The 14,671-nt window shown below is 57.5% G+C and overlaps 1 protein-coding gene across 7 annotated transcripts in view; it reads left to right on the top strand.

The window, feature by feature from the left end:
- CAMTA1 (calmodulin binding transcription activator 1) overlaps window positions 1–14,671 on the top strand; it is a 675,317-nt gene that overhangs the window by 656,261 nt on the left and 4,385 nt on the right. For 3 of the 7 annotated variants that reach the window (XM_079777254.1, XM_079777251.1, XM_079777255.1), the window contains 3 exons: window positions 85–156; window positions 3,354–3,547; window positions 4,299–4,373. In XM_079777254.1, the coding sequence (XP_079633380.1) occupies window positions 85–156; window positions 3,354–3,547; window positions 4,299–4,373 (341 nt within the window). Of the gene's footprint in view, window positions 1–84; window positions 157–1,852; window positions 1,874–3,353; window positions 3,548–4,298; window positions 4,374–7,167; window positions 7,199–14,671 lie in introns of all 7 variants that reach the window. The other 4 variants (XM_079777253.1, XM_079777250.1, XM_079777252.1 and 1 more) reach the window with 4 other exon arrangements.

Below are 14,671 nucleotides of genomic sequence, written 5' to 3'. Positions count from 1 at the left end.
TCTTTAAGCCACAGGAAGGCTGACATTGCTCATACCGAATCACGTTTTATTCTCTCCCCCCCCCCACCCCACCCCTCCCCGCAGGGCCGACCCTTGCGAGAACAGCAGGAAGTGGCTGCTGCCGTCATCCAGCGCTGCTACAGGAAGTACAAACAGGTAACCACCTGCAGGCCCCTGGGACTGAGGCCGAGGACGCTCCTGTGGGGCTGCCCGAGGGCAGCAGGCCGGCCCAGGACGAGGGCTGCCTCTTGATTAAAAACAGGAGGAAAGTGTTCCAGAGACGGGGGAAAAGGAGAAAAACGGCACCCACTGCCACGAGACAGATGCCACACAATCACTTTGTTCCAGTGTTTGGCCTTTGGTACTGGCCCGTGAGGGTCTGTGTTGCTGTAATTTCCCATAAGCCCCGTGGTGATTAAAGGGCTTCACGGAGTTGACTGGCGGCTGGAGGTCAGTGCTGGCTGTCATCCTTGACCTTGAACTGTCTACGTTATGTCATCCTCAGCCACTTCTCCTTTCAGCTGCTTCTTACCCGTTCTGTGGTGAAGAATCACAAACATCGCTGAGAACCGTCAAGTGCGTTTGCGGTGCTTAGCGAAGGGACGCGGGAGGGGCAGCCACGCGCTCTCTCCTGCCCCTGGGACTGTGGCCAGGACAACCCGCAGGTCACAGCTCCCGCCAGAGGGGAGGGGGGCTGACTCGGGGAGCCCCTCAGAGGGACCGGGTCTTTCAGGCGCATCATCTCATCCGCTCCTTACCATCATTTAAAGGAAACAACTTCATGTCCGTCTTCCAGACAAAGAAGCTGAGGTTCAGAGAAATTAAGAAAATACTCCATCTTTGTAACCATCCCGAGGCGGTTAGAAAATAGAAAGCGTTGCCTGATGGAGCTTTGAGTGGCTCATGTGCTTGAGTCCAGTCCCGTCGGTAGATTCTGGAACCTTTTATCGGGTTGTGCTTTCCGTGGGTTTAAAAAGTTTATTGGGGGACCGTTCGATGCCGAGGTGTATAATCGCCACGTGGAAATTTGGGATTACGTTCCCTCGATACGACCCAGGGCTTTGGTGTCCGACGTGGGTGGCCATTTTATCGAGTTTCTCTAGGATTGCGCTCTGTTCCTGCGTGGGGGGGGGGGGGGGGGGGCGGAGGGGCTCTTCAGCTTTAGCCGGTTGAGTTCATGATCCCAGAAAATGAAGGTTTATTGTGTAAACGCTGACACCGCAGTTCCCGCAGCCCGGCGGCAGGGGGCGCTGCTCCGCGCACCGGCTTCTCTTGGTGGGCAGGCTTCTCCTTAGCACAAGCGATAGACACCCCCAGAGTCAGAGCTTCAAGCCTGTGATGGCAGCAGGGATTTAGTCCCAAATCTGAGTTTGGTATTTTGGGTGTTTCTTTTAAATCCCCTCCCAAAGAAGTGTTGTCTGCAGCCAGCAGGACGGAAGGCATTCTTTTTTATTATTTTATTTTTTTAATATATTTTATTGATTTTTCACAGAGAGGAAGGGAGAGGGATAGAGAGTTAGAAACATCGATTAGCTGCCTCCTGCACACCCCCCACTGGGGATGTGCCCGCAACCAAGGCACATGCCCTTGACCGGAATTGAACCTGGGACCCCTCAGTCCGCAGGCCGACGCTCCATCCACTGAGCCAAACCGGTCAGGGCAGGAAGGCATTCTTTATTGAAACACTGACCCGCAGGAGGCGAGTCTTCTGGAAGGCGGAAGGCCTGCATCCAGCCAGCTCGCCCTTCTGTTGGTGGTGGTGGTGGTGGGAGTTTCATTGGTTCTGGCTTTTCAGCTTCCTTCCGCCGAGCGATCTAACGTTAATCTTGTATTCTCTGTTTCTCCCCCAAAGCTGACATGGATAGTCTTGAAGGTAATGCCACACCCAGTCCTCTCACAAACCATTCCACCAGAGTCACAAACTCCACTCCCATCACCAGCGACACGAAGGGGCCATTCCGATGGCAGGGTCATGAATCAGCCATCCCCACCCCACCCCCACCCCCGCCAGGCCAGCTGACCGCAGGGCGTCTGTCCTCCGGAGACCTCACGCTTATTCCGTATCAATAATTGGACACTTTTTTTTGGCTGGTGTCCATCTGAAGAATCCATCCCAGCCCGTCGCGTGAGCCACAAAGTCAACTGCCCGTTTTCCCAGGGCACGCAGCTGGGAGGGCCCCTGAGGCTCTGTGGGATCCGGCGTCCTTGTCTCTAAAGACTCCTGGACGCAGGGAAGTGGAAAGCAGGTCGGGTTAGACCAGAGGGTCCCTGCGGAGGCGCCTTCCCCCCCATCCCTCCGCACACACGCAGGCAGACAGGGCAGACAGGCGCAGGGGTGTCCTGAGTGTTGCCCTCCGATGGTAAGTTGCCCTCTGGCAAGCCGAGCGCTTCCTGGGGCCCCCCCGAGTCGTATTGTTTCCTGAGCAACGTGGACGTAGGTTCTGACAGACGGAGAGCTCTTGAGTCTGTGGCGCCCGGAGACTGAGAGGGAAGGGGCTCGTGCTCCCGTGCCTCCCTCCCTCCCTGAGCCCTGCCGCCAGCCCCCGAGCCAGCCCGGTTGGTCCGGTGACAGCGGCGTTCCGGGCTTGGCCTGGCGCTGGCCCCTGAGTGCTCGTCTCCTGCAGGTTAGAGTGGCTCGAAGGTGTCAGCGTTTCATGATAAGCCTTGCGTTTGGGACCTTGTAACTCGGGAGTTTGCTGATGGGCTGATAGTGAGGGGGCCTGGGAGGCCTCACGGCGGCTAATCAGAAAGGTTCCAAGAGTGGAGAGCAAGGATTCATCCTCAGCACTTACCGTTCACTTTCCGTGTATGTTCCTCAGATTCCTAAGCGTCTAAGTAGATTGCTGTTAAGAATTCTTTTTTTCTGCCCAGCCGGTGTGGCTCAGTGGTTCAGTGTCGACCTATGAACCAGGAGGTCACGGTGTGATTCCCGGTCAGGGCACAAGCCCAGGTTGCAGGCTCAACCCCAGTGCGGGGCGTGCAGGAGGCAGCGATCAATGATTCTCTCTCATCATTGATGTTTCTATCTCTCTCTCCCTCTCCCTTCCACTCTGAAATCAATTTTAGAAAAATCTTTTTTAAAAAATTCTTTTTTTAAGAAGGGCAATATATTTTGGAATTTGGGGGCAACAAAGCACCTTAGAAAAGCAGTACATCGTCTGGGGGTGACCCTTAGAGTAATAGTTTCCGTTCTGGAAAGGTAGGTGGAGAGAGGCCTGGCTGGCCTGGTTGGTGGTTAAGCCCGAAACGGAGAACACGGCGAGAGGGGAGAGGGGCTTCTCGCCGCCCGCCCGCCGAGAGCCGAGCACAGCCCCGTGCGCTCCGTGGTCACGCTCTGCCCCTGTCTCCCGCAGTACGCGCTGTATAAGAAGATGACCCAGGCCGCCATCCTGATCCAGAGCAAGTTCCGCAGCTACTACGAGCAGAAGAAGTTCCAGCAGAGCCGGCGCGCGGCCGTGCTCATCCAGAAGTTCTACCGCAGCTACCGGAGGTGCGGCCAGCGGCGGCCGGCGCGCCGGACCGCGGTCATCGTGCAGCAGAGGCTCAGGTGGGCAGAGGCTCAGGTGGGCACAGGTCAGGTGGGCAGAGGCTCAGGTGGGCAGAGGCTCAGGTGGGCGCAGGTCAGGTGGGCAGAGGCTCAGGTGGGCGCAGGTCAGGTGGGCAGAGGCTCAGGTGGGCAGAGGCTCAGGTGGGCAGAGGCTCAGGTGGGCAGAGACTCAGGTGGGCAGAGGCTCAGGTGGGCGCAGGTCAGGTGGGCAGAGGCTCAGGTGGGCAGAGGCTCAGGTGGGCGCAGGTCAGGTGGGCAGAGGCCAGGTGGGCAGAGGCTCAGGTGGCCACTGTGACGCGCTGTCTCCACACGGGAGGCCAGGGAGGAGTGGGGAGAAGCTGTGCTGAGCGTGCCTGAGGCCAGGGAGACACGCTTAGGAGACAGTCGCCCAAAGGGAGATGAGGCGGCAGGTCAGCTTCTAGAGGACGGGGCCTGTGACGCCGTTCTCAGCAGAGCGGGCACCGGGCAGCGTCAGGGGGACAGTCTGACATCAGTTGTCAGTGTCACATTGGCTCCCGGCAAGCTGGGGGCGCTTCTCCACCCCTCCCTCCTCCCTCCCCCACCCTCTCCCCCTTCCCCACACCCCAGTGACGCCCCCACGGGTCCCTGAAGAGGTCCTGCTCCGCTGTGGGGTTTGCTGCACGAACTGTTCCCTTACAGTCCGGCACCCCTGCCCCGACTCCCCGCTCCCGCGGAGGAAGCTTCCCAGCACCCTCTCGGGACGGTAATGAACGTTCTGGCTTTTTTGCAGGAGCAGTTTGCTAACCAAAAAGCAGGACCAAGCTGCTCGGAAAATAATGCGGTTTCTACGACGCTGTCGCCACAGGTAGGTCCACTCATCCTCACCTCATCTGTGCATTTGACTCCTCACAGCTGACAGAGCAGCCTGGTCTCTGAGCCACTCGTTCACGCCCTCGGGGAGCCAGTCCGTCACCCCCTTCACCCCCCCCCCCCCCCCCCGCCCCGCAGAGAGTCAGGGCGAGCCTCCCAGTGACACCGGGATGTAGAACTCCTAACTAGGGACTGAGCTGCTGCCGCTGAACGCTGGTCCCCGTGCCCGATGGAGCTCCAGGCCAGCGTTTCTGTTTTAATTCGGTGTGAGGACAGCTTAGTTGGATGAGCTTTAATCCCCTGTTTCCCTCTGGCCTGTGGTTTCCGTGCCATGTTGCAGTCAGCTCTTCACTAGAGCCTCACTGGGCTGTCGTGTGTCCAAAACACAGACACGCTTTCTCTTCTCCCGGGAAAGATAGACGTGGATTGTCTGGGAGTGGCCGGCGCCCTCTGCTGGACGCGCGGCAGACAGCAGGCTCTGGAATCCCCCAGGAAAGCCAGGCTGAGGAGGGACAGGGGAGATGCTAGGGAGGGGCGCACCCCTGAGGTTAGAGGCCCGCGGTCAGGAGCAGACAGTGGACCCCACAGACCCCGCTCAGTGGACCCCACAGACCCCGCCCCTCCCCGTGGAGCCAGGCGGCGGGCCTTCTCCGTGGCTCCTCGAGCTGGACCTTGCTCGGTGAGGATCAGGCTGTCCTTGGATCCAGGGCTGGTGCAGAGTGGGTTTCCTTTGCCCAGGCCGCCCGGGCCGCCGGCTATAACAGTGGCCTCCGGCCGCGTCCAGGCCGCTGTCCTGTGGTCCTGGCATTTCTGTGCACCGGGAGCCGTGCTGTTCGCTCGTGGCCCGGTCCGGCCAGTCGCCCCGAAAGCCCATGTTCAGGTCCAGTCCGATTCCCCAGAGGTTCCCTCCACTTTCGTTCTTACTCCTAGAGCCATCCGCTTGCAAACTTGGAAAGCATTTGGACTTTGAACCTTCACAGGGGCTCGCTGGCTACCTGTAATTTTACTTAAATGAACAAAAGAACTCATTTCTGTGGCGACAGGAGGGACCGGGGCCGGAGCCACTCGTTAGCAGTAAAATCTTTGAAAAGTGCCTCCTTTCGGATAAGGCGGTGTCCAGAGGCCACAGTGCTCTGCACGGAGCTCTCGTTCCCTCAGCCGCCCGCTCGCTCTCCACCGGGCTTAGCTACCGGGAGACGCCAGGAGACGCCCCGTGGATGCGGACACAGCAGGTCTGGTTAGGAGAGGCAGGTCCCGGGTGGGCTGTGCTCTGGCGTAACGAGGTCAGTCCCACAAGCCTCACCCCCGCCAGCCTCTGTGTCGCCCGTCCTGCCTCTACTCGGCGCGGAGTCCGCGCCTCCGAAGAGAGGGGTTTATTGCCTTCCTCCAGGAGGGTGTCCAGGACCCCCGGCCCTTTCCACGCGCTCACGGAGGTCAGCACCCTCCTTCCCGCTCCTCTTCTTCCTGCGAAGCGCAATCCCCCGGGGCTCCCTCCCCCTGCACGGGGAGGCTCGGTGCCTGCTTCCCAGGCAGTTGATTGTCAAGGAAATTGCCTTTCCCGTCCCTCCTTGAGGCCACTTCCAACAGACCCCGATGTCCACAAGTTAATGTTTCCTATTCCTTTGGTCTCAGCCTCGGCTTTGACCACGAGGGGTCGGCGACGCAGCCCGGTGACTGAGCTTTCTCTTTCCGTGGCCAAGCCCGGCGCTGTTCCCATCGGGCGGGATGAGAGGCCGCCCGGCGGGCTGAGCGGAGGCCTCCTCTGGGCCTGCTGTTAGAGTCCTCTTCCGTAAACTGGCAGGGAAGGCGTAGAGGTTTTCCCGTCCCCGGTTCCTTTTTAACGGCAGCGACCTGGGCGGCCACAGGGAGGTGTGTGAGGAAGAGAGCGTCAGGCTATGAACTCCGAGTCTGTCCGTTATTTGGGGTAAAAGGCCCGGTTGGCCCTCTCGGTCACGTGCCCGCCCCTGGTTCGGGTTTTAGAATCGGGCAGGGAGGCTGCAGTGACCTTTGGACTTTGGACGCCAGCTGAGATGGGCACTCACTCCGCTCCTTGGTCTGTGCAGGAGCTGAGGGGACCCCGAGAGTCGCCCCTGGGAGGTGGAGCTCATGTTTCCCTCGGACGGGTGTGGCCCACTTCCATCAGGGTCCCTGAGCCGCATGCTCAGAGGAAGGCTGTGGCTTGTCACTTAGAGGCGTCCAAACGGGAAACCTCCCGGGACCCCTCTCAGGCAGGTGGGCAGGGAGTGGCTTCAGGAGTCCCATCTCTTCAGGATGTGCTGTCACATGACCCCAGCGTTTCTAGACTTAAAAATAAATTGGTGCCCTGGCTGGTGTGCTCAGTGGTTAGAGCATCCGCCTGCGGACTGGAGGGTCACGGTTTCGACTCCCAGTCAAGGGCACGTATTACCTCGGTTGCAGGTCCCCCAGCCCTGGTAGGGGCTCATGCGGGAGGCAACCGATCGATGTGATCTGTCACGTCGATGTTTCTCCCTCCCTCTCTCTGTCACTCCCTCTCCTCCTTCCCTTCCACTCTCTCTCCCTAGAAATCAATGGGGGAAAAAACATATCCTCAGGTGAGGATTAAACAAAAATAATAACCATAGGACATAAGTAAAAAATAACAAATTGGTGGATTCTCTGCCTGCTCATCTCACACACCAGACCACCACGCTCCCTTCCCACCCAAGGAACCCCTTTTAAACTCTCTGCTTGTGTTGAAGTAAAGCTGTTTGTGAGCCTCTGTCAGCCTCCGTGCTAATAGCTGTCTGGTGTTGTCTCACTGTCTGAAGCCCCCTGGCGGACCGCGGGCTGTACAAAAGGGTGAGTGCCGCTGTCTGCCGGCCCGAGCACCTTCCTCCCTTCTCGGTCTTTTGCTTTCTGCTTGCTTGCATGGGGCTGCGCCGAGGTATGCCCGTAAGTTTCACGTCCACGGAATGAGATGAGACACGAGTGAAACTAACCCTGACTACTAACACGGCTACTCCGTAGGAGACAGTCGCCGAGGGCAGGCGTGCCGATGCCCGATGCCCGATGCATGAGCAGGCGAAGGGGGGCGTGGAGGCCGCACAGGGCATGCGGAGGAGGGGGAGTCGCCTCCGGCGCGCACAGGCGGCTGGGGGCACACGTGGGACTCCGAAGGCTGAAACGGGGAGCGAGGGGGTGCTTGGGAGCGAGGCCGTTTGCCTCGCGAACTTCTCTCGTCTGCTGGGTCCCGATTTCTAAAGCAAGAAGGCTCCCTAGGTGGTATCGGCGTTTTGCTTTGTAATGAATCTCTGTCTTGTTTAGAATGTCCGTTTCCCCGTTCCCCTGTCCCTCCCGTTTCATTTTCTGTTCTCCCTTCCCTGACGCTGCGAGGTAAGTCGGTACCCAGAGCCGGCCTTTCAGAATCTGCCCCGACGTCCGCTGTGACATGTGAGCGGAGCTGGCCTCCTGCGTTCACAGGCAGAGCCGGCGAGGGGCGCTGTGTGAGGGCTCCCCTCGGTGTGTCCTGCGTTGCAGCTAAGAGGCGACGCTCCCATCATGTGCGTTTTAAAGAAATGATGGCGCACAGGCCTGGTAGGCCTCAGAGCAGGGTGCTCATGTGTCAGCGTGCAGCGGGGTGAGGGTCCCCGCCGGGCGGGACTTGGACAAGGATTTCGTGCCAGAAAACTGGTTTAAAACCTGGGAATCTAAGTCACCAAACACAGGCTTCCACGCAGATGAATCTGTCCACGTTTGTCTCATACGTACGTCGTGCTAAGAGAAGGCGCCCCAAAAATATAACGTGGGACTCTCTCTCGACTTCACTGTGCACCCCTCCTCCCTCGCTCTACACTGACACGCTGCACGGTCCCCGGCGAGGTTTCTGAGGGCAGGGCAGCCTTCAGAGCGCCTAGGGCTCCCCGTGTTTCCGGGGGTGTTCTTTCCCGCCCGCCTGCGTGTGTCCATGCTGATGTCCACTCATTCTGTTTGAAGCCAAGGGTCAGCAGGCTTCCTTCCAAGGTCAGACCGTCTCCATGGCAACCACTGGGTTCGCAGCTGGAACACAGCGGAGGAGAGTTCCTGGCCAGAGTGGGTGGCCCTTCGGACAAGACGGCCCTCACAGAGACGCACGGGCCGCCCCAACCTACAGCCACAGGAGAGCCGAGTTTTCATACGTTCCTCCGAAACCAAGGCCTCGTTTCCGTAAGAGATTGAGAGTCTCGCCTGTGAAAACCACGGGGTCACATCGAAGGGGCCGTTGGTTTAAAAGATCATAACGAAGCAGCTGCGCGTTGGTGAATGGAACTAGGCGTCCTCTCCAGGGTTAGGCGCGGAATAGTGGGGTCCCGTGCGGGAGAGCCGGCACGGAGGTGCCTGCGTTTGGGATTTAGGAGGAGAAGGACAGGAGCCTCCATTGCCCTCTCTCCCCAATCTCTCGCCCTCGGCACACAGACGGCGTCTGTCCGTGCAGGCGTGTTTCCGAAGGGAGCAGTGCGTGCCCTCGTGTGCCTTCAGCGGAGCGCCGCGCTGAGATCCAGCTTCACACGCATCTGCTGCGAGGCGCCCGGTTTGAGTCCGAGTGGCTGCTCGTGTGCCCTGACGCTTGGTCCTCCCGGTGTGTGAGGGACCTCATTTCTAGGGGTGCTTCTCCGTGCCAGCCAGCGTCCACCCTAATTCCCCACGTGCCTCCCGCACGCCGTCCTGAGCTCCCACAAGTCTCCTCAGGAAGTCGGGATTCATAGCCTCCTTCGCCCAGAGCCTGCAGGGGGGTCCGGGGAGAGGAGCTGAGAAGCTTCCGGGTCCTTCTGGAATGTTCTTCTTTACCTAGCCCTGTGATTCGAGGGAGAGCTTGCCTCTGGCTTTGTCTGACGGCCAGCGCGATCGCTCCCTCTCTGTCCCATCACAGACTTCACGGGGACACGCCTCCTCGCGGTCCCCAGGATGAACTTGCTCTTGGAGGCAGAACGTTCTCGGGAGAACCTGTGTCCCTGGAGTTTGCGTGAAGGAAGATGATGGCGCACTTCATCGCGGTTTCCCCGTGAGAAGAACTAGTTGGAAACTTAGTTAAATGTGATGGGACAGTGTCTGTGGAACACCTGTTGACCCCAGCCCCCGGCGAACGCAGCAGAAGGCTCCCTGGAACAGTGGACGATGCTGGCCATCAGGACTGAACACAGGCCGATGCCCACAGCACAGCAACCAGGAACGCGCCCCACTTTCCGTCTTCACCGGGCAAGGCTAAGGAAAAGCACCGAACACCCCCCAGCCCACCCCCAGCCCAGCCTTTCCCCGCAGGCTCATCCTGAAAGAGGCTAAAAAAGCCTTAAAAGCACCTTCAGGTTCTTGCTGACATCCTAGGGTGGGCCTGGCCTCGGACGCCCTCGCTGTCCATTTAGGAGGAAGCTCGTTGGACACGGAGGTGGAGCCGACAGCTCCCCTCCCTCCCCTGGTGAGCGCAGGTGCCTGGAGGATGGCTGAGGCCGAGAAACCCCTCGTGCACCTGCTGGGAGCACTGCTGTCTGGGGGGCTGTGCCGGGCAGGGAACAGGACGTTCCTCCATCCGACAGCGGAAACCCGGATCCCCACTCGGAAGGGAAACGGTCAGGAATGGGCCCCATAGCGATCGATCCTCGCGGGCGGGAAGGCCCACGCCTCCTTCCAGGTAGAACGGCTTCCACCTCGCCTTCAGGACGCTGCTTGTTGGGGTGTTAGAAAGTCCTCCGAGATCAGAGCGGCTGCTCCTGAAAAGTGACGGGTGGACAGACGCCCCCTCCCCTGCGAGGGCTTTGTGACCCGTCACATCCCTGCGGGTCCTCACAGGCAGCGGGAGCTCGGGCCCCACGCAGCCTCTTCCTGGAACGTGCTGGCTGAGTTACCACGTTCAGAGAAGGTGGGTGAAGCTGTCCCACTGGAATTGAAGAACCCCAGTTGGAGGAAGCAAAGATCACACTCTTGGGCACACATTTTTATTTATTTTTTTATTTTTGATATTTCTTTTTGAGAGAGAGACAGAAACATCAACGATGAGAGAGAATCATGGATCGCCAGCCTCTGAGCCACGCCGGCCAGGCTGGGACACACGTTTGAAGCCACACGTTTTTCTCTCTGTTTGACGACTGGGTTTCCAAACACTTGAGTTGGCCAGATGCTGCCATCACCTAGGTAACTAGCCAACGCTGACACCCGGCGAGGTGGTCCTCACTGCCTGCATTCTGCTTCTACTCTGCGCGGTGACGTGTGCTTCTCTGCGAGCGCCGTCCTCCAGCAACGCCGGAGGGGGGGGGGGGGGCGGCTGTTCAGCCGAGAGGGAGCGGCCCAGGCCAGCAGCGGGAGCTCCCCCTTCTCTGGTCGAATCTGATGAGGCGGTTTCCGAGTGGCCCTGTGCACGTGGCGAGGAGCGAGCCCTGGCTGTGGGATGTGTCACCGAGGGTCGTTTCCGCCCCCACGTTGGCTCTCTTGCCTCGTCCAGGAAAGGGACCTCGTTGGAGCAGCGGTGTGGGTGAAACCAGACACCCCGCACTGTCCTTCTCATCGGGCCTCTGCCTCTCGCTCTGCAGTCCCAGTGAGCTTTCTGGAAAGCGGCAAGCCCTCTCTTTCCCTCAGTTCCCCACGAGCTGTCGCGGCCCTCAGAGCGACAGGTCACTGATCGGAAGGCCACGCCGCTGCCCTGCGTGTTGTTGGCGTCCAGCGTTGTGAGGCTCCGCCTGCTCAAACCCACGGGCTCACAAACCACTTCCCTGGCTGGGCATCCCGGCGTGGGTGCCGTCCCGGCGCGGGTGCCGTGAAGCGGCTGTGCCTGCGCTCCCCAGGAGCCGCGCCCGCCGTCCCTGAGTCAGACGATCGCGGGGCGTCCCGTGGAAATGAGCCTCTGGGCTTGGCCGGCTGTCAGTGCTGTTGCTCATACATCACTTCAGCGCATCCTGCCGCAACTTTCTTTCCCTCTTCTTTTGATTTTTATTGTTTACCTTTTGTGGAGACTGCAGCAGTACCCCAAGGGGGGCGGGGTGTGGCCTAGAATGCCCGGGGACATCCTGGGGTTGTCCTTCATAGTTGAATGGTCACAGGTCCGATCCCGCTGGCCCGATACCCTCCGCTCCAAGCCGCTGGGTGGGTACTCTTTTCAGGTCCCTGGGAGGAGGTTCAGAACGTGGCCCTGGCCGCTCTCGGCAGGCACAGCCTGGGCCTCGGAAGCCGGGGTTTCTGGCCTGTATTCGCTGTCCTTGCCCATTCGAGGAGACGGCTCTGCTGTCGTTGGTGTCGTGACCTTCGGGAGTGAGTGCAGTTACAATAGGACGTGCCTCAGGCGACCTGGACCCTGACGTGCAGTTCTTCCTTGGCACAACCCTTTGAGAACCACAACCCAGTGACCTAAGCCGGGGGGGCGGGGGGGGGGGACATCGGGCCCGCGGGCCAGAGAAGGCCTGAGAATTTGGTCTGGCCCTGCCACAGCGTTAGGGGCGAGTTAATTAAATGTCTGACCAAATACAGAAGGCTAATTTTTAAGCTGATAATTTTGTATGGCCCGCGAATGATGTCAGAAATATCCAAATGCCCTTGGCAGAAAACAGCCTCCCCCGCCCGCCCCTGCCGAAGCTGGGTTTGTGCAGCCAGCCCAGTAGCAGTTCGTTGAACATCTGTGTTCTAGGTTCTAGAGGTCTGGAGACCGAAGGCACTGGATTTTCAAGGATAACCCAGTTTCAACAATTCTGGTTTATATTTACCAAGTCTGCATACTGAAAAATATGCTGACAATACAGGTAATACTAATGAAACCAGTTCAATCGATGGATTTTGGTTTCAGTTTATAGAATTGAATTTTTTTCCTCCACTGCCTTTTCCCGTTGTTTTATAAACCATATCAATACAGCATCTGTAAGATTCGGTAGTATTAGCAGGTAGATTGAAAAACGAACTTTTTTCCAGAGATGGACAAGCACAAATAATGATGATGAAAAAGGAGCACGAACTCATTCCAGCACGTTCGGAAATACGAGTGAGCAGGTAGACGCCCCCCGAGATGGTGACCGGGACTTCTGCTGAGTGTCCTTACGTGGTAGACATGGTTTTAGTTGACCTGTGCGTTTTAGGGATTGTTTGTAATTTGACTAAGACAAGCCAGCGACGGATTCCTGTCACTATCGGAAACACTGTGATTTGAAAACTCTACTCCCTAGAATTTGGTAACCAAAATGATATTATCGGGTGTTGTTCTAAGCCCACTTCAGTAAGAGAACTCATTGTTTTGTTTCTGTGGAGACAGTACGACATCCACACGTACTTTATTGGATTGATAACCGATTGAAAACAAAACAGTCAGACACCCATCTTACCCCGACACTCTGCCCTCCGGTCCCACTGAACTCCATCCGGGTTCCAGTCGGGCGACTGTGCGAGCCTCAGCGGGGCCTACACGGCGCCGCTTGGAGATCGAGGCCAACCATCTCCCCATCGCCTTGCTTCTTAGACCCACTCTTTCCACGTTTCAAATCTGAAAAATCGGCACGTACGTTTTATGGGGAGGTATTTTATCTCTCTAAAACATTTTAATAAGACCGCTGGGTCATATAAAGGATGACATCTTAGAATTGGGAAAATGCAATTGTCCTCAGGCCGTGGACATTTTCCAGACGCGTTTTCTATCCAGTGTTTTGGGGAAACCAACGAAGTGAGAACCTGCAGAACACTTGTTTGTTATCCTGAGATACCGGAGGCAGCGGTGGCCTCGGACCCTGCACCGCTGCCTGTTAACTGAGCACCTGTTAGCCGGGCAGCTGCTCACGTCCACCCACCCCATGCTCCCCATTTACAGCCTGGGGAGAAGGTGGTGTCCTGAGGACTAGAGAAGGTCACAGGTTCTAAGTAACCTGTGCAGCCATCGGAACGTACGCGTTCTCTTCCCCTTTTCCGCAGTCCTCTCTCAATGACTTCCTGCTTTTAAAAACATACCTGAGTCGTGTGGGTTTTTTTATTGATTTCAGAGAGGAAGGGAGAGGGGGAGAGAGAGAGAAACATCCATGATGAGAGAGACTCATTGATCGGCTGCCTCCTGCACACCCCCACTGGGGACTGAGCCCGCAACCCAGGCATGTGCCCTGACTGGGAATCGAACCCAGGACCTCTTGGTCCATGGGGCGACTCTCCACGTCAGCTCAGGAGGTGAATGTATCTGAACCTGTCTGACAGCCTCAGCGTCTCGTTCCCCCTGGTAGACCGCGGAGCCACCGCTGCCCGTAGCGGGGTGTGAGGCAGTCCCTCGCTTCAGAGCAGAGTATTTACGTGGCAACCTAAAAACCTTACGAAAACTTAGTTGGCTTTTTAATTATTTCAGAAAGAAACCGCAAACATGAATGTGACCGTTTTAACTAAAGAAAAATGTTCACGCTAGACCCGTCGTGACCAGCTGACGACAGAGATTCTTTTGTAGGAAACTGAAACCGATCTGGTTATACTTCCTCTCCTTTCATCTCATCTCAGGGAGGAGCTTGGTATTTGTAAAGCATCCCTGTTTCCCTCTAGAAAACGGGAACGGCTGTCTTTGGTTCACGCTGTCAGGTTTGGAGTTAAGAATTCTCCCTCCTCTGGAGCTCTGCTCCGAGCTGGAGTCGTGCATATCTGTGAATGAGCCCCGTGTGAGGCAGAGACACAATGTAGCACTCGAAGAAGCATGCACATCTGCCCTAATTCAGCAACTGAGGTCTGCGCAGGCGCAGACAATTGCATGCCCGGAGGTACACGTGGCATCGCTGCATGCCTTGCATTTCTCCAGCCAAAGAGCTGCTAGTATAGACGTTGCATGTTTAAAAATTGAAAGCAGACTAGAGCATGTTTCAATTTTTAAAAAGCCACCGACTTACCAAGTCTGCATGTCTAAAGTCAGGGACCTAGAATGGTGCACCCCTCTGTATGGTCCTACCCAGATTACCCGAAAACCTAATAACCCACGGTGCGTTTCCTGATAAAATTTAAAACTAAATGATGCCTGGGTGCAGTTACGCACACAGCAACGGTTTCTAAATGTACCTGTTAAGAAGGACGGGTGTAACGGTCTTGAAGATCCACTGCTGGATCGAGCTGGGCTTGCTGAGTTCAGTAACGAAATCAGACGAGCAAGGCGCCCAATGTTGCCCTCCTCGTTCGTGTCGATGATGATACAGCGGGAGCGTCTTCTGAGAAACGACCCTGCACGGAGGCGGTCAATGGAACCGTCGTCTGGAACTGCTGTCCCAGCACATGTGCCACCTCTGGAACAAGCTCCTTGCTCAGTCACCACTGGGTTTCGAGTGTCTTCTCCCCACTGGGTTTCCAGAATGTTTTCTCCCCGCTCGAGTTTGT

The sequence above is a fragment of the Cnephaeus nilssonii genome, assembly GCF_951640355.1.
Source record: "Cnephaeus nilssonii genome assembly, chromosome: 7".
Taxonomy (NCBI): Eukaryota; Metazoa; Chordata; class Mammalia; order Chiroptera; family Vespertilionidae; genus Cnephaeus; species Cnephaeus nilssonii.
This window is presented reverse-complemented; position numbering and strand designations above follow the sequence as displayed.